The sequence below is a fragment of the Panicum virgatum genome, chromosome 2K (assembly GCF_016808335.1).
Source record: "Panicum virgatum strain AP13 chromosome 2K, P.virgatum_v5, whole genome shotgun sequence".
NCBI classification, from domain to species: Eukaryota; Viridiplantae; Streptophyta; class Magnoliopsida; order Poales; family Poaceae; genus Panicum; species Panicum virgatum.
In genome coordinates, this window is record NC_053137.1 from 2,278,379 (window position 1) to 2,297,580 (window position 19,202).

At 47.0% G+C, this 19,202-nt stretch overlaps 2 protein-coding genes and 1 long non-coding RNA gene across 3 annotated transcripts; 2 read left to right on the forward strand and 1 right to left on the reverse strand.

The window, feature by feature from the left end:
• Positions 1–1,126: 1,126 nt before the first annotated feature.
• On the reverse strand, positions 1,127–3,225 carry LOC120659468. Its single transcript, XM_039937628.1, has 3 exons — positions 2,631–3,225; positions 1,665–2,501; positions 1,127–1,499 (listed from the first exon to the last, which is right to left on the reverse strand). The coding sequence occupies exons 2-3, from the start codon at positions 2,477–2,479 to the stop codon at positions 1,127–1,129; spliced, it is 1,188 nt and encodes a 395-aa protein (XP_039793562.1). The 5' UTR covers positions 2,480–2,501; positions 2,631–3,225.
• A 7,298-nt stretch (positions 3,226–10,523) lies between these two features.
• On the forward strand, positions 10,524–11,814 carry LOC120660857. The gene is made up of 2 exons (XR_005669755.1): positions 10,524–10,744; positions 11,135–11,814. It is a non-coding gene; the product is annotated as an uncharacterized LOC120660857 (long non-coding RNA).
• A 2,451-nt stretch (positions 11,815–14,265) lies between these two features.
• LOC120660821 lies at positions 14,266–17,103 on the forward strand. Its single transcript, XM_039939468.1, has 2 exons — positions 14,266–14,712; positions 17,001–17,103. Exons 1-2 carry the CDS (start codon positions 14,283–14,285, stop codon positions 17,030–17,032), a joined length of 462 nt encoding a protein of 153 aa, XP_039795402.1. The 5' UTR covers positions 14,266–14,282; the 3' UTR covers positions 17,033–17,103.
• Positions 17,104–19,202: the final 2,099 nt, after the last annotated feature.

The following is a 19,202-nucleotide window of genomic DNA, read 5'->3' on the forward strand; positions in this document are numbered from 1 at the left end:
ATCGGTTCTTTGAAAGCCGATGCAAGAGTCGTCCCGGGGAGCCGACCACGGCTCGGACTAATATTTACACGTGTTTGTGCATGCAGGCAAATTGTTTAAAGCACGTTCGCACCTTTCTGATCAGGTATAGGTCCGGTGGCACGCCTTACATTCTCCGGAATCTTCGGCGTGTGCCGGATTGCGGGCTGTTGTCCGAGGAAGTAGTGCCTGCCAGCGCCCCGACGACCTCTCGGCTCTTCGTGTTGCCTGTCGCTAATCGTCGGTGGGTTTTGACCGACAACAGAACCGCACCCCGCCGGGGGGCGCCACTTGCCACCGCGAGCCCTAGCGAGGGAGAGCCGCGCCCGGCAAGTGGAGGGCTGTCCCCCCGGTCAAACCCATTGAGGGAGCCTAGATCCGGCCCGGGGGAAGCCCGATCCGACGGCTGCAGCCGGCGACCAGAGGCGGCACACTGAGGGCCGGCCGCCCCGGCCGCGGATGCCGCAGCCACCGCGGCCCAGGCGCCCGCAGCCGCGGGGGCTGCAGCAGACGCTATCGACAGGCCGCCGCTGCCGCTGCCGCGTCCCGCCCGCGCCTTTCCGGTCCGGGCCTGACCTTGCACGCTAGGGCTTTCCGGTCAATTGGTGCTGGGATGCTGCTAGGCCTCGCCGAACTAATTCCGCAGAGGCCCGTGTAGGCCTCGAGACCCCGCCACCCGGTCACAACGTGACTGAACATGGTCCAAACTTCCATTCATCGATCGGGATTTTGTTTCTTTTTTTCCTTTTTCAAACATTCAAAAGATTGTTGGTGAGCGTATATACGTCACAATTAAAGGATGAACATTTGTCAGACGTTATTTCTACTAGGTTCGGCATTTGGCATCCGTTCAAGCTATTCACATTTATTGAGCTCTGCTATGTTTTGTACTTCCGTTGAACATGTTACTCTCACAACCACATGAATCAGTTAGTCAGGTGGGTGGTAACACAATAATGCAATGCAGTACTTCGCACAAGAAAAAATAATGCAAAAACAGTACATTCATTCATTTGTTTCACAAACAGCAGCAGAGCTTCTGCTCGTTACATTCAGTAAAAGGAGCACACGATATATATGCTAGCTACTAGTTGACAACCAGAGTCTTCTACGACCGCTTTCTCTTTGCAGCTGCACTCCGGGTGTTGTACCTGCTGCCGCTGGCTTTGGGCACAGCTGCCATGTCGATCCTTGGCTTTACCACCTCAAAGAATGCGTGACCATGTCTAGACTTCCAGAACACCGTATAATCCTTCACCTCTGGCTGACCGATGAGAAATTCAACTGATCTTGATCTTGTCATATCTACTGTTTGTTCTATGCTACCAAATGGAAAATGTTCGTATTTGCTTCGCATGGCCTCCGCTACAAAACTGATACTGAAATGGCCGGCATGAGGTGAGAAGCCAACATTCAGCCTAAGAGCTTCGTCAGATGTGCTAGGCAAGTTGTACTCTAGTGCTGAGACATAACAACTGAAACTGAAATAAATAATTTGCTCTTGGAATAAATGCGATAACTCCGATGAGTTGGTGCCATTTACACTAGGCCCATGCCCAACTCGTTGGCAACATAGTGGATCCGGGCGCAAGCCTGTACTAAGCGAAGCGAAATTTTTTTCAAAGCGAACCCTGGGAGGAGCATACGAATCTGAAATCTCCTGTAAATTAGGCAGTTGGGTGAGATGTCCAATTATTGCTTCTTGAGCTGGAAGGTTGAGCAGTGATGCGAATGACCGCACGCAATCTATAGCAGCCCCAACTATGTCCGTGCTTTCCGACAGCCGTAGCACTAATAATAGCCCATCTAACCTCTCGGAATAGAAACGCTTATACCATATGCATGCCTCCACGCCACGCCCTTCCAAAACCACAGGATTCATACCAAACAAGAGCAGGCTTCCTTCCACCCGAACAGGATATATGAAACTTCTCCCTTGGAGAAGTTGCCTCACAAATGGGTAGGGGAAGAAGGTGTCGCGCCGGAGTGGGCAGGCGGACTCCACGTCCGCTACAAACTTGTCAGCACTGTCTGCGTACCCCTCAAAAATTTGGACAACGGACGAGCTCAAGCACTGCTGCTTGTTCAGGCCACTAGCAAGAGAAGAGAGGGAGAAATATGCAGCAGTAGCAATCCGTTGGAGGTAGTAGTAGGAACTCCTTACCACCACTTGCCCAGTTTCTGCGTGGCCTTCGAGCGCAGCTGGCAGCTTGTGCTTGTTGAGCAGATGAACTCCCTCGTTGTAGGCGCTCATGAGCATCTTCCAACGCCGAAGCAGGGAGACGCATGTGATTGGCATCTTCGCGGTCCTCTCAAAGGCATACTCCATGCGAGACAGTGCTATGTCGAGCCTTCTGACGTTGTGAGCTCTGGACGCCCTGTCATCGAGCTTGGTTGAGATGGACGAGAACACCCTGCTCACGCCCTCCTGAGCAAGAGTCGAAGCCACCATTTCCCCCATTAGAGAGGACAGTGGTCACAAGCTGATCTGCCGGACAGGCAAAACAAGGTACATGATCTACTTCAGTGTGACGTAAATAAGAGAGAAAATGTATTTATTTCAGAAAAAGAGAGAGAAAACGTAGGTGCAGAGAATGCCAATCCTTTATTACCTCAGCAGCGTGCGCCCTGCGAATAATCACACCCACCAACTGATGGTGATCAGACAAGACCTAAGGTAGGCAGGTGATGATGGGATGAAGGGGAGCGAGGTGGTGTGAATGATATCCAGAGAAGGAAGAAGGAGGTGTGGTGGTTGGCTGCGTGCGTCGTTCTCTTCTTCTTACCGGACGAGCTGTTTAATTATATAGAAGTGGAGAACTCTACTAGCTGGGAGGGACGGCGAAACTGCGAGGCAGAGATGTCTGCTGCCCGTGAACGATGTGGAAAGCTCGACGAAATGCAGCGGACCTACGGCTCTCATGTCCTTCTTCTAAGGACGAGCTGCAGTCAACCGTCTTCTACGCTGAGTGGCAGACCGTCCTCCAGTCAGCTTTGCTCAAAAGTGGAGCGAGGAACCCTTTGATTTTGAGCACTGCGTAGTGCGAAACAGCGAGGCAGCTGTGGGATCTGGCCGCCCGGAAACGAGGCGGAAAGCTCCAGGGAATGCAATTTGAGAGGATAGATCTGCATCATGCACGGTTTCAACTTTCTAAGCTGTGTGCACTGTAGAGTGTACAGCTGCGGCCTCAGTGTATGTGTAGTTGTGTACACCTTGGATTCAAGATGCTCCTTCCGTTTTAAAGTGCAGGTCATTTTACTTTTTGACACCAAGTTTCATCACTCGATATATTCAAAAAATTTGTGCAAATATAGTCAAATTTAAATTATTCTTAAAGAATTTGTATTGATAAAACAAGTCACAACAAAAGTAGTGATATTTTGCACAAATTTTTAAATAAGACGAGTAGTCAAACTTGAGGTCGGAAAAATCAAACGACCTATAATTTAGAACGGAGAGAGTAGTATATTATTCGACGGAGATCCGGTGCAGTAACTGCACGTGCAGTTGTGCCGCTGACACGTGGGCCCATGCGCCGTGGGGCCCACGTGTCAGCGGCACAACTGCACGTGCAGTTACTGCACCGGATCCTCGTCCTATATTATTATTACTGTCATGCTGTGGTACTCATGCATTATATATGCTCCAGCCTCTGGCATGATCACCTAAGAGCATCTCCAACAGGTTCGGTACCGAGCTCGGCATCGGTAAAGAAGCGAACAACCTCCGAAAATCAGCTTCCAACGGATTCGGCAAAACGAGCTCGCGCGAGCTCCACTCGGCATCCCGGCTCACGCGCGCCCCCCTGGCCTCCCGCGTGCGCGCGCCCTCCTCCCGCGCCCTGCCCTCCTCTTCCCGCGTGCTCGCTGCAGCATCTCTGCTCTGCAGTCCGCGCCTGCATGCGCCCACCGCACGTCGCCGCAAAGGGAGCCGAGCCGGATTTTCCTCTGCGGAGCTTCCCAGTAAGCCAGCCATGGCCGCCGCCACTGGCGGAGCTAGGTGTAGGCAAAAGTGGGCTATGGCCCTCTCTTGTCATGCAAAATTACCATTAGATGAATAGTAAATTTGACACTATTTATTGATTTAGCACTTTAATTACTAAAGGCTGTCCCTCCTAATTCTTTGTTCTGGCTCCGCCACTGGCCGTCGCACCACTGCTCTCTCACAATGACCCAAACTCCTAGGATGTTGCGTACTCTACCTCCTAGGATGCGGTTAAAGACATGGGATGAGATGAGCTTCACTCCACTCCACAGTCCACACTTTGAGTGGCAGATGGGTGGCACCATGCAAACCATTCAAAAGTCACAGCAGCAGCGTCCGTCCTCCAGTCTGTCTTGGTCAAGTTGCCCGGTGCCCAGGTAAACTCCAGTCTCCTGCCACTTGATTCTGCTGGGGGGTCACTGAGGTTTGGTAATTTAATTTCCAGCCCGCCACGCGGCGGCCGTCCATTACGCTTGCGGAGCGTGGAAAGTTCCAGGAAATGCAGAGGCTGCTTCCGATCGAGCAGCTCTAGGATGCTATGCTAACCACGGCTTCCATGGTCTTGTCTTCCTTGGCAACGGCTGGTCGTTGGTCATCAGCTTTACTAACATATTTTATTAACATCTTGAGCTGGAAAGGTTGAGCAGTGATGCGGATGACCGCACGCAATCTATAGCAGTCCCAACTATGTCGGTGCTTTAATTTCCGAGAGCCGTAGCTGTAAAGTGTAAGCTGAAACTTTTGTCTAGCCTCTCGGGATCCAAACACTCATGCCTCCACGCCACGAGCACCGTCTTCTACGCCGAGTGGCAGACCGTCCTCCAAGTCAGCTTGCTCAAGTGGAGCGATGAACCACCTTTGATTTTGAGCACTGTGTAGAGTGCGAAACAGCGAGGCAGCTGTGGGCTCTGGCCGGATAGCCGGCCGGAAACGAGGCAGAAAGCTCCAGGGAATGCAATGCGAGATAGATGCTTGCGGTTCCAACTTTCTAGCTAGGAGTCTAGGAGCTAGCTAGCTGTGTGCACTGCAGAGTGTACAGATGCAGCTTCAATGTGTACACCTTGGATTAATATTCAAGAGATACAATATTATTGTGATGCTGGTACTCATGCACGCTCCAGCCGTGTTAAGATAATGAAAAATTTTGGACGAAATACACTGTAGCAATTTTCAACTGAAGATTAGAAAGACTAAATATAATCTAATTACTAATTATATGGATGCATGGATGGGAAATCATGAGACGAATATATTAAACATAATTAATTCATTATTAGAGGTTGTTTATTGTAGCGCAACATTCACTATCAGAAACGGGGAGATTCCTGTCAGTTTGTTTTATTCCTGTCGGCTTCCAAAAAACCGTCAGGAAAGCAAAGCAATTCCCGTCGCAGTGGAAAACCCGACAGGAATCAACGCAGGAATTACTGTCGGCTTGGGAATAACCGACAGAAATGACAAAACCGTCAGGAATCATCATCCTAAATCCTGACGGTTAAAACGAACCGACAGGTTTTGAGGAATCCGGGCGCCAAACGTGAAGATGGGCGGGCTATTCTCCCGCGCCAAACTGGTTGGCGGGCGATTCTCCCGCGCTTGTCCAACTGGGTCAAAAGGGTGTTCGGCCAGTTTCCCCCTGAAACCCTAAACCTTATCTTGTGGGCCCTTCTCCCCAATCCTGCCTCGCGCCGCCACCACGCCATCTCGGTCCTGCAGGAGCCGTCGTCCCGACGCCTCCCCGCGACGGCCGGCCGGAGACCCCCGACGGCGTGCCTCCCCGAAGCCCCCCGACCGTGTGCCTCCCCCAAAGGCCCCCCGCGCAGCCTCCCCACGCGGCCGCCCCGAAGCCCCCTCCGCGCGGCCGGCCGGAGCCTCCCATCGGGCGCCGGCCCGACGCTTCCCCGCGCGGCGGGCCAAAGGCGGCCCCGGACAGCGTCACGAAGCCCCACCCCCCACGCTCCACCAGCTCTGCACGGCGCCGACTCCCCCCTCCCGCACCGCCGGTTCCTCCCATCCAGCACCGTCGGCTCCTTCCGTCCAGCGCCCACTGCCACAGGAAACCTATGCTCCACAAGCCCTCTGTTGCAGGTGTTGAAAGGTAACGATTTGTGCCTCCCGTTCATTGCTTGAACTTAATCTTTCATGGTTTGGTTGTCTTTTAGGTTCCGTGCAAATTATTTAGGAGTAATACTTAGATCTAGTGAGCCACTAAAATTTTCTTCAGCACCTAATGTTTACTTTAGTGAGATCTTTATTTATGATGCAATACCATTCCAATAACAGTATAATGGTCTAATGAGAGAGATTCCTGTGCCAAATGCTTGATTGATTGTGCTGTGCTGCCCACTTTGATGTTCTCATACCGTCTATTTCGATGTGTCAAATTTCCATGCTTTTAGTGTTGCTGTTTGTTGTTAAATCTTTATGCATAGCGCATACTAATTGTTTGGGAAATAGTATTTGCCAATTTGTTTTGCTGCCTCCATAAGATTGGTCAATAGTAGTATTAAACCTCTAATTATAACACTTTGTGATTGGCAACAGTGAAACTAAATTATGGCTGAACGTGATTGGATGTATAGTGGCGGGCAGCGTGGTAGACCAACCTGTAGTTGGATTGAGGGTACAAAGGAATTCTTGGATTTTGCCTTTTCTAATCATAACATAGTACAATATGGTACCATTAAGTGCCTTTGTTCTGTGTGTCGGAATTATTTTCGGCATGAAAGGGGTAAGGTAGAGCTACACCTATGTCAAAATGGGTTTAAAGAAAACTATAGAATTTGGACCGCACATGGTGAGAGGCGTGACCAGCAGCAACAAGATTTTGAGGGTTTTGGTGAAACAGATGACATGGATGGTATGTTGGCTGACTTAGCTGCAGCTATCCCATCAATATCAGATGAGGAACCAACAGCTGCTGCTCAAGCATTTTATAGGATGATTGCTAATGCAGAAGAGTTAGTTCATGACCAAACAAAACACTCAACTTTGTCAGCCACAGCTCGTTTGATATCAATAAAGTCACAGTACAACCTCTCTATTGCGTGTTATGATGATATTGTGGCACTCATCCAAGAACTCTTACCTGCTGATAGTAAATTTCCAAAGGACTTCTACTCCTCAACAAAAAAATGTTAGAGGGTCTTGGCATGCCATATGAAAAAATTCATGTTTGCTACAAGAATTGCATGCTTTATTAAAAAGATAATAGGGATAAACAGAAATGTGACTATTGTGATACCCCTCGTTATGTGATGGATCAAATAAGATCCCACGTAAAGTCTTGCGCTACTTGCCCATAACAGATAGGTTACAAAGATTGTATGCACATGAGCAGACTGCAAAAATGATGCGATGGCACGAAGAAGAACCCCGTTCTATGTATGGTACAATGGATCACCCACGTGATGCTGAATCTTGGCAACAATTTAATGTTGATTTTCCGGAGTTTGCAAAAGAGGCAAGGAATGTACGATTAGGTTTTGCAACAGATGGTTTCACACCTTATAGCATCACAGCTGCTTCTTATTCATGTTGGCCTATGTTTGTAATTCCATATAATCTTCCACCGGGTGTCGCCATGAGGCCTAAAAACATCTTTCTTTCTCTTGTTATCCCTGGTCCAGAACATCCTGGAAAAAATTTTGGTGTTCTAATGCAACCTTTAGTAGATGAATTGCAAGAGTTGATGAAGGGAGTTGAAACATGGGATGCCTCATTGAAGCAAAAGTTCACCATGAAAGCAACATATTTGTGGTCAATACATGATTTTCCTGCCCTTGGGATGTTTGCGGGATGGAGCACCCATGGGATATTGGCCTGCCACCGCTATTTAGGTGACACCAATGCATTCCGACTCACTAAGGGTGGTAAGGCATCCTTGTTTGACTGTCATAGGCGCTTTCTTCCTATGGAACATGAGTTTAGAACCCAAAGAAATGCATTTAGAAAGGATACGGTAGTGCTGGATGGACCCCCAAGGAAGTTAACAGGAGAAGAAGTAGAGGCCCAAATGAACCTCCAAGTCGGTGGTAGGCTGACCTTTAATAAAGAGCACAACTGGACACATATTAATGGTTTGTGGCAGTTGTCTTACTTTAAAAAGTTGTTACTCCCGCACAACATTGATGTAATGCACAATGAGAAAAATATGGGTGAAGCTGTATGGAACATATGCTTTGATATAGTTGATAAGACCAAAGATAATGTAAAGGCAAGACAAGATCTAGCTTTGATTTGCAATCGTCCGAAGATGCATCTTGAATTAAAACCAAATGGCAAGTGGCATAGACCTAGAGCACCATTCTGCATTGACAAGGATGATAAGCCCATCATTCTTGACTGGTTCAAAAATCTCAAGTTCCCTGATGGATATGCTGCAAATATTAAAAGAGGGGTTAATCTACAGCAAAAGAAGATATTTGGGATGAAAAGACATGACTATCATATCTTCATGGAGCGTCTACTTCCTGTAGCTTTCAAGAGGGCTGAAACAGGAGGGCTGACTGAAGATGTAACATTCTTTCAAGAGGAAGGTTTGGAAGGCACTTTTGTTATTGATCTAGGAATTGACTTAGATAATTCAGCTGCTGTTTTGTCAGATGAGATTGTTGATGAAAGAGAATTGGAGGTACTGCAGAGACAAATAGATGATTCTGAACAGATAATGGAAGATGACAATGGGAATGACACTCATGAAGAGCTAGCAGATGCAGACTATGATGAAGAAGACTACTGAGAATAAAATCCACTTGTATTGTCTTTATTGTACTTTTTTCATTTGTTGCTGCAGTGTGTAACTTTATAATGTATTGCAATGGACTTATTCAGCTTTTGTTTAATCTACACATTTTCCTGCTTATATACTTGCTATTTTCATATTCAGACATATATTTATTTTCCTTTTCTAGTTACATCTATAATTACTAATAGCATGGTATGTTCCTATACAGGACATGAGGAGTTTTCGGCACCGACCTGTTCGCAGCGATCCTACTGATCGTACTGATCTGAGTGATGAGAATGGCAATGGCAGCTCCAACAACAATGAGGAAGAAATCAAAAGAAAGAAGCGGGGACCTATTAAGCTGAGAAGGCCACCAAATGGCCAACAAATTCCTATTAGACCCCTTGGTGAAGAGTGAGTACATCTTCCAACCTGCCAAACTGTGCTATAATTCTTCTTTGCAACTTAATGGATAAATAGTGTTGCTGTCCTGTATTGCTTATTTCCAAGTGAATGGTGCAATAGTGCACTGTCCTATAATGTTTGCTTTCAATTGAATAGATAAATATGTTGCTGTCCTATAATGGTCCACTTTACTTTTGCTTATAGGCAATTTGAGTTTGTGAATGATTCATCTGACATGGAAATGGGGATTGGTGGTCAAATAACAGCACTACTGAAACTTGAATACCCTTCCCTTATTAAAGAGAATCCTAAGAAAACATTTTATGCAAAGAATTGGGCTCATTATAGTATTACCAAAGATGAAGATGGGATGACTGCTGCTGATCGTTTTAGAGAAGAGTTTTGGGTGAGTACAATGTTCTAAAACTACTACTATTTTGTTCAGTTTCATGAGATTTATTAGCATAGATGGATATGAGATGATTATTCTATATTTCAATGCAGAGCATCTATTCAGTGGATGGTGAACATAGATCACATGCTGAGGAAGTTCTTGAGAGGTTTGCTGCCAAACAATGCAGAAACATGATGTACGAGCTTCGTGTGAGTGTTGTGAAGGCCTATTATGATGATGTTCTACAACAGCTGATAAAGGATATAGTGGCACACAAGAAATTGCTCCGTGAAGCACAATATTTGAAGGTTAAGCCAGAATAGATTTCGGAGGAGGCATGGTGTAAGATTTGTAGTTATTGGTGCTCACAGGAATTCTAAAAGAAGCGTCGCCTTGCTCAAGACTCACGCATGCAGCCTGATTTCGCTCAAAACAGGGGCGGGTCTCGACCATATGGGCAGACCAAGCGATATTTGGTAAGTCAGTGATTGCTTCTCCTACTACTGTAATGTCCCTTGTTTGTATTATTGCTGATTACATCTCTTGTATCGTAGGCAAAGAAGTATGGCCCTGAAGCTGCCTCTGATATCAATACTTACTGCTGCCTGAAGTCAGGTGTGAACAATTGTGATGATAATGGCAAAAGTGTTCCAATCCCAACAGAGAAAGCCCAAAGGTGTGTTGTAAGTTGCTGCACTTCAAACTTCAAATCTTTGACATAATTTGAAGGATAATTTGAGTGTTTTTTCTTTTATTAGGATGATTTTTTTGCTACTCTTGAAGCTTTGCATCCAGACGACTATGAACAACGTAAAAGTGAAGGGAAGCTTGATGCTGATGTCCTGTACAGTAGTGGGAATGGCTTAGCTCATGGCCGTGTGCCAATAGCAAATGGTGCTATAAGAAAATGTGATATGAAAAAAAGTGGTAGGACATCCAATTCCACAAGGCAACCAAGCTCGGCGTCTTACCAATATCTTGTGAGGAGGAATGCACACTTGGAGAAGGGCTATCAGATTGGACTTGTTTTGATTAAACAAATGCCGGTAATTGAGTCAGTTCAACATATTTTGTAGTCACCTTATAATTCTTAGAAGCATTTCCTAATCATTGTATGTTGTAGGATTTTTATGCCAAGCTAAACATGCCAATACTAGAAGAAATCGCCTCCATTTTGCGAGAAGCAAATACATGTGCACAATCAAGTGAGCAGGTGTGCTACCTTACCATGCTCTTTTATGGCTTGTTCTGTTCATGTTTTGCAGAGGGTCCCTGCATATCTCACAACAGCTCACTTGGAATAAATTATATTATAAATGTTGGATTAGTAGTTTATATCAATCACTAGTGTTAGTTCTCTTGTGCTAGTGTGTTCATATGGGCAGAACCAGTCACATACCTTCCATGTCTGTCCCAAAAAATAGTAAAAATAATAATAGATTTTTGTAGTTAGCTATCAAATAGACCTGTTGAATTTTCCAGACCTATTGCATAGTACTTTTCAATTCTGCTCCATTACAAAACTAACCTGATGTTATGTTGACCTATTCGCATTGTGTGCTGGATTTGTATCTGCCTTTTGATTCCTACTACCACTTTGTAGGTTAGTCAGTCATCACATGCTGAAAATGGTGGTTATGCCAATGGAAATGGCATTGCAGACAATGGTTCTCCATGCAGGAGCCATGACAATGACGCTTCTGGTAGTGGCAATCGTGACAATGAAGATGACCCTAGTCTGGAATGAAATGGGGATGGGTACAACATACATCTTTTGTCAAGGCTAACCTTTTGTGTAATAGTTAGCAACATGAAGTTAGCAAGAGAGTGAAATGGCCTCTCCATTGGCTAACAGTACATCTGCTGAACTTTTGGGAAGGGTACAGCGTACATCTTTTGTGAAGGCTAACCTTTTGTGTAATAGTTAGCAACATGAAGTTAGCAGGAGAGTGAAATGGCCTCTCCATTGGCTAGCAGTACATCTGCTGAACTTCCTGCTTTTGTGTAGTTGACATCATGTGTACTCGACTCGTGACTGTGATTGTAACTTGCTCCTTGGGTACAAGTGTTGGAGCTGGACATGCTGGATATGCATGCATGTTGCTGTGTAAAGTCCTTGCTAAACAAGGTGGACACTTGGATGACTTAATTTAGATGTGATCTGCTAGTGCCAATTGAAATGTGGCGACTTATATGTGATTCATGTGTGCTGTGACATGTTGGCTGTATAAATGTTGGGGTGTGAACATCTGAATTAAATTGGTAGTGTATTTTATAAACAAATGTTATATTGTTTTTCCTGTCGGTGTGTGCATTTTACCTGACGGTTTAGCTAGCAGAGGAGAACTGGCAATTCCTGTCGGTTTATTTTTCCTGTCGGCAATCCCTGACGGTGTCAGTGGCAAAATCAAGAGTTGACTGGTCAAACCTCACCCTACAGGAATTACCGACAGGGATTGTTTCCTGTCGGCCATCCGACAGGGAATAGTACCCTTTCCTACGAGCGGTTCCTGTCGGCTGATTCCCGACGGTTGGCCGTCGGGAAAAGCATTCCTGACGGTTGGCTGATCAGACAGTAATGAACAAGATATCCAACAGCCGGGCCCGCCTGTCTTATACAAACATTACTCTTCCTCTGCTCTAAAATACGATTTGTTCTAATTTTATCATAAGTCAAACTTCTTCTACTGTCAGGGGCGGATCTACACGGTATGTCAGGTATCACGTATGCCGCGGCATACCCTGCGATCCTCAAAACTCCTACAGTATATACGTGTATATTTTCAAAAAAACAAAAAGAGAAAACTTACAAGAACGCTCGCCCAGCTCCAAGAGGCCACGGGCTCCAACGCCCTGCTAACCGTCACCATCAAGGGAAGCCCACGCGGCCCACGAGGCATGTTCTTTCAGGTCTTTGTACGACGCACAGAAGATGCGAACAAGTCGCTGTTGTGTGCTAAAAAAGAAGAAGTCGTTGCTTCGCGTGGCTGTCCATACCCCCTAATCCTAATCCTCGTGTTTGGGTCTTTAGTCATTGGCTAATTTGAGGACTAAAGTTTAGGTCTTCAATTATCCCTCTACAGACTAATTTAAGAACTAAATATATAAGGAACATATCAGGTGCAAATAAATCTCTTTGTGCAAATCGTGCAAACTTTAATCTAGACTAGAGAGGGGCAGTTAATAATAAAATTATCCAATCCCCCATGCCCATTGGATGTTGATCCGGTGACTCATATTGAAGTTTTACACAGTTTGAATGAGGGGGTTGGTTTGCACCTGATATGTTCCTTAATCCTAATCTGTCGTCGGGGGCCGTGACGATTTTGGTGCTGGACGAGGGCTCCGAGGATGATCGAAAGTAGCAGTCAACGAGCACTCGATCTTCACGGCGGCAGCAATGGCAATGACGGGAGCGCGCGGGAGGGATGGCAGGAGGGCTGATGCAAAGCGAAGGCTGGTAGGCAAAGATGCCCAGCGGTGGGGAGATTTTATGGAGCCGGATAGCTTGGGGGTACAATGAAGAGTTTGTTGGAAGTCAATTTTAAAGAAGTTTTCTAAAATTTTACCTATCGAGAACTTTTTACATAGTCTTTTGAAGATGCTCTAAATTGTTTGCTTCCAGCTCCAGAACTTTGAATATACGAAAATATTTATTCTTGTAGTTGAAAAACCTTCTGTTTCATTTTATATTTTGTGCCATATATTTGAAACTTTGCACATCAAAATAAATTATTCTAAACTGTTTATAAACAAACATTCTACATCCAAAACTATTTGATCACATATAACAATCTTCCTACCTGAATATTGAAAACTCTTAAACCAAGCATCAAATACTTTGTATAAAAAAATAGATTTAAATCACATACCATGAGAATGTAGCACATCTCTAGCTTTCAGGTGATGTACACGGAACTTTGTGTACCCACAAAATAAAAACTTTAAAATTATGTACTGAAAAATTTTAACCTTATACCTTTGTGTGCCTTCCCACGATTTCTGGCCCAGCCCAGATCTTCATGGTCCAGTCCGAACTAACTCCATGGAGGCCGGACTCCACACGGGCCGAGTGGTGCGCAGACCCAAACTGTCCGGGCGATCTCGTCTCCTCTTCCGCCACCGTCCGGTTCCCAATCCCAACATGGCGGCGCCGCCGGAGCTGGTCGAGGACGCCCTCACCGAAATCCTCCTCCGCCTCCCGCCGGACTCGCCCGCGCCTCCCTCGTCTGCAAGCCCTGGCGCCGCATCCTCTGCTCCGCCGCTACGGCCGCTTCCACCGCTCCCCTCCGCTACTCGGCTTCTTCGCGGGGTCCTACTTCCTCGACCCCACCCCTCGCTTCGTCCCCACCACGGACGCCTCCCCCTTCCGCCGGGCGGCGTTCGGCTGCCGCAGCTACTTCCCCCTCGACTGCCGCCACGGCCGCCTCCTCCTCAGGAAGCCCGTGGCCTACCACTTCGTCGTCTGGGACCCTGTCACCGGTCGCCGGGAGGCGGTGCCCGAGCCCGGCATCGTCTGGTTCGGCGCCGCGGTGCTCTGCGCCGCGCCCGGCTGCTGCGACCACCACGGCTGCCACGGCCGCGGCCGCCCCTACCGCGTGCTCTGTGTGGGCACCGACAACATGGTCGGCGTCGTACACGCGTGCGTCTACTCGTCGCTGCAAGCAGCTGGTTCATGGGGCACCACGGTTTCTGTTCCCGTGGGCGCTAACTATGTGACCCCAAGTCGGGGTACCCCTGTCGGGGATGAAATGTACATGGCACTCGGGCTGCGTGGTAAAATTCTTAGCTACAACTTTGCCAAGCATCGCCTATCTGTGATTGATCCGCCGGACTCGTACAACAAGGGCATCGTCCTCATGCTCACCGAGGACGGCTTGCTCGGTCTCTCCGGCATTAGGGGTTTCAACCTTCACCTGCGGACGAGGAAGGCAAATAATGGCGCAGAGGGAGTTGAAAGATGGGTACAATGCAGGGTGATTGACTTGCAGACATTGTTGCCAGTTGCCAACCCTTTCAAACGAACTATCGTGACTGGTGTTGCTGAGGATGCCTGCGTCATCTTCATCAGCACAGATATTGGTGCCTTCATTATTGAGCTCAAGACAGGGCGGGCGAGGAAGGTTGCCGGGCCTGGGCGCTACTATCCTGTCATACCCTTTTCGATTTTCTACACACCGGGTACGGCCGTTCCAGCACTTTGCTTGTTTGTAATCCTGCATTGTACATCTTGTTTGTGATCCTGTAACTACTTGCATGATACTTACACCTGCAAAAACTGAATATATACATGGCAATGCAATGTCGTATGTAATTCCTTTTTAAACCTGACATATAAAGCTTTTGGCCATTTAGTCATTCTTTTTAATTGCCATGGTGGTATTTTGCTCTCTGTTAGTATTCCTTTGGATATTATTAAGGGTGAAAACTCCATACAGTGTGAACCTAAAAAAAGATGTATTATATATTGACCTATTAAAGTATGAACAGTTTTAATTTATCTCCAGATTCTAGTAGCAGCGAGTTTCCACCCCCATTGGGGACATGTTATTTGTATGTGAAAATTTAATTATTCTGATATATACATATTAGTTCTAGGAATAATGGTACCTTTCTTTTTGAAACCTGTATATATATCTGGCAATGCAATATAACATCCAATCTAGTTCTTTGGCAACACACGCCTAGGAAGCAGTTGATTTTTTTTTAATTAACCACAAGTTGGTGATCCAATATTTTGTTTATATGTTATTGTTCTCATATAGATTGATGTGAAACAGTATACTATGGGAATAAGTCCATTTTACCCCCCCGAACTTATCAACGAATCCGGATTACCCCCCTCAACTACGAAACCAGGAATGGAAGGTCCCTCAACTCTTAAAACCGGGTAAATAACCCCCCTGGCTGGTTTTCTAGGTGGTTTTTGCTGACATGGCATTGGGCCCCACATGTCAGCTCCCTGGCCCCACCTGTCATCCTCTCTCTCTCTCTCTCCTCCCCTACCTCCCTCGCCGCAGCGCCGCCGCAAGGTAGCCCCGCCGCTGCTCCCTGTGCCAGCCACGCGCCGCCTCTCCTCCTCCTTGCGGGCCTGTGTGCGCCACCGTGGTCTGCTCCCCGCGGGAGGGACCCCTTCGGGCGGCGCCGCCGTGGTCTCCTCGCCGCGTGAGGGGCCCCGGCGAGCGGCGCTTGGAGGGGCCTCGGTGGGCCGCGGGTGGCGGGAGGAGCCTCGACGGACGGCACGGGGAGGGGTCCCAGCGGGAGGGGCCTGGGCTGGCTGGGCCGGCGGCGGCGGGCGGCCCCGGGGGCGGTGGGATGAGCCCTAGCGGGCGGCGGAGCGGCTCAGCCGGGCGCGGCGGGGCAGAGCAGAGCAGGGCGTGGCGCCAGGCAGCAGCGGGGCTAAGGGAGGGAGGGAGGCGCGGGCAAGCAGCTGTGGCAAAGCAGCGGGGCGCGGCGGGGCGAAGCAGAGCAAGGTGCGCTCCCAGGCAGCAACGGCGGTGCGGCGGGGCTGAGGGAGGGAGGGAGGCACGGGCGGGCAGCGGTGGCGCACCGTGGCAGAGGGAGGGAGGGAGACACGGCGAAGGGAGGGAGGCGACGACAGAGAAAGGGTGGCGGCGCTGCGGGGAGGGAGGCAGGGGAGGAGAGAGAGAGAGAGAGAGAGAGAGAGAGAGAGAGAGAGAGAGAGAGTGGAGAGGATGACAGGTGGGGTCAGCACCACGTCAGCAAAAACCACCTACAAAACCAGCTAGGGGGGTTATTTACCCGGTTTTAAGAGTTGAGGGACCTTCCATTTCTGGTTTTGCAGTTAAGGGGGGTAATCCGGATTCCTCGACAAGTTCGGGGGGGGGGGGGTAAAATGGACTTATTCCTATACTATGGTATGAAATAGTAACTCTTAACTTTTATTCTTGATACTTTTGAGGTTGTGCTTGCAACACATTGCCATTACCAGCATAGACAAGTTAATCAATACTGAGATGCCTGACCAGTTTACAAATCCAAGAAGCTGAATCTGCCACTGTTGGCACTTTGGAGGGTTGATGCTTTAAAATGTTTATTAGTATTCTGTTTCGTAGATTGATTTCTTCTAGGGCCGGCCACCATGGTCAGAGCCTACCCCAACTTTCTTGACTCTAAAAGGGCTGTTGTTGCAGTAGTAGTAGTGTAAGCCAGCGTCACCAGTTCTTGTGTTCTTCGTTCCTGACTAGTTGTTTGAGATCATTCTTGTGAAGACAATGTTTGAGGATTAAATCTATTCTTAGTTTCTTACTACGGTCGGTGTTATATTGATGGTTGATAGGTCCACTCAGAACTAAATGTGTATCGTGGTTCTTTTGACCGAAAATTAAATCCAATTGATGATTGCTTCAGCTTAGTTTTTACTTCCGGAACCAGGATGGTTGGTTTATCCTTCAGAAATGCTCTTGGAACTGAAACTGATGAAATTAATCAAAGTTTCTGTATGCCAGGTTACACATCAGTGGGATTGCTATCAAAGTAAGTTTCATATTTTTGGATTGGGGGAGCTTTGTTGCTCCATTCTTTGTTCATACAACACTAGAATGCATCACCTAGTGGTTGCTTGCTTGTTCTGAAAGACCTGACCGTTCCATCACGTCTCAGAGTTAGCTCCTCAAAGTTCATCTGAAGACTGAAAGAGGAATGATGTATGTAGGTTGCATACAGATGCACATATGCATGCCATGAAATCTGAAAGGCTTCAGTTGATGGCCTGATTGTGAGTTTCTTTCTAATACTAGCTACTAGTTGACTAACCAGTAGTGTAAAACTGTGAACTGTGAACAGCTATTTTTTTGACACAGAAGCAGGGAATTGGTAATATTTTTGGTTTACGACATCATCAAGTAATGTGAGTAGTATTAAGGCTACCGGTTATGGTCTCAGGTTATGGTCTCATACTTTCATACTCATTTGAAGCCCTTGTTCCTTAAGGTTTATCATGAGAGCGATAATTGAACCCCCTGTATTTTGAAAATATCGTGCTAAACCATGTGTTTCTGCATTTCATCCGGCAATATATCCTTAGAATATCCATCATGCATCCTAGATCCTAGTGGTTGTGGAACTGCTGCCAAGTCGATTTGATGGTTGGATTGGAGATTGGCCAACATACATTGACGGGATGTGAGTGGATTGTCCGTGAACCCATAAGTAAGTTGTTATTTATGAAAACCCCCTAAAATGTCCTTATTTGTAGGCTTGTGGACAATTGCACTTGTGTTGTAGTGGAAGCCATAGGGACCTCTGCAAAATAGCTTGTGTCGACCTCTAGAGTTGGCAAACTATAGCTGAGATCCCCAAGAGATCTAAGGTCTGCTAAAAAAAGTTCTAAAACACAACTTCAACAACCCAGTTTGTAGATTGTACCAAGGGCCTTTATATATTTCAGGGAAGTCAAAGTAAATTAGAAGAACAATGCTTAGTCTTTTTACAGGAAGAGAAAAGTTGGAGTTATATTGAACATGAATAAACAATAGTTCAACCAAACATAAGTTCTCAATTCCTTAATCATGATAAATTTAGTCAGAGACAACTAGTAATCATGATTATACTTGGCAGATTTTATCCAAATTTCAGTAAAAATAATGATATGTATTTAGTTTGTAGTGGTTGCATCAAATATTGTCTGGAAAAATGACCCATGAGCCCAGGGATTCAGCCCCCCCCCCCCCCCCCCCCCCCCCCCGCGCGCCCTCTTCCCCGCCGACCCCCCGCGTAACTGAACCTTGGTTTAATTGGTTGCCTCAAGTAGCGTTTGGGTTTGGCCCGCCAGGTGCAAAAGGTCTTCTCCAGCTTGGCTCCTAATATGCTAAAGATCTGCTTATATATCCTTATCGTCGCTGCTCCTAGTCGCTCACTCACCATTCTCTGCATCTGACCGGGTGAATCTCTCCTCTTCTTTCCTCTCAGATTCATCTCATCTCCTCTCTTTTTTTCTCCTTAATTATCTTCTTGATGAATTCCTCTGAACTCTCTTGTGTTTTCTTTGTTTTGCGGCGGAGATGTGTTGAGGAACCAGTGTGAGCAGGCAAGTGATTTCAATAAGTGGAGATTTCTCGAGAAATCTGTCTGTGCGTGCAGGCAAGTGATTTCTCTCTCTCTCTCTCTCTCCCCCCCCTTTGTTTTCCATCAATTTCCCCATCGCTTAACCCTAGAACACTGAGAAAATTATGGAAGCCATCATTTCTCATCTCGACCATATAGTCCCCAAACTGGATCTGGATTGCTTGGTTGCTTGAAGATAAAAAGGCAAGTTTTCTTTGTGATGAATTTTGATTTATGCTTCTTTACTATTATTTTCTCGAGATCTTGATGGTTAAACTCAATTCTTTGTTGTTTAGGATTGGAGATCCGTCCGCCTCTTATTCGTCTCTTCTACTGGCTCCGTACTGCTCCTATTGTGGTAAAAAGATACAAACCCATCTCCTAATCCAATTTATTCATGTGGATCTGCAGCATGGCGTCCTCGATCGGTCCCACATGGCAGACTCTCACCTCAAAAGCTCGGGCGCTTCCTCAGCATCGTCAAGCTAGTCAAATCCAAGTACCCAGCCAAGTGACACCCACTGGCCCACCCACTTGGTCATCGGGCTGTCGGATCCACATGTTCCAGCACGCAAGCAAGCAATTTCTCTATTCTCGTTGATTTC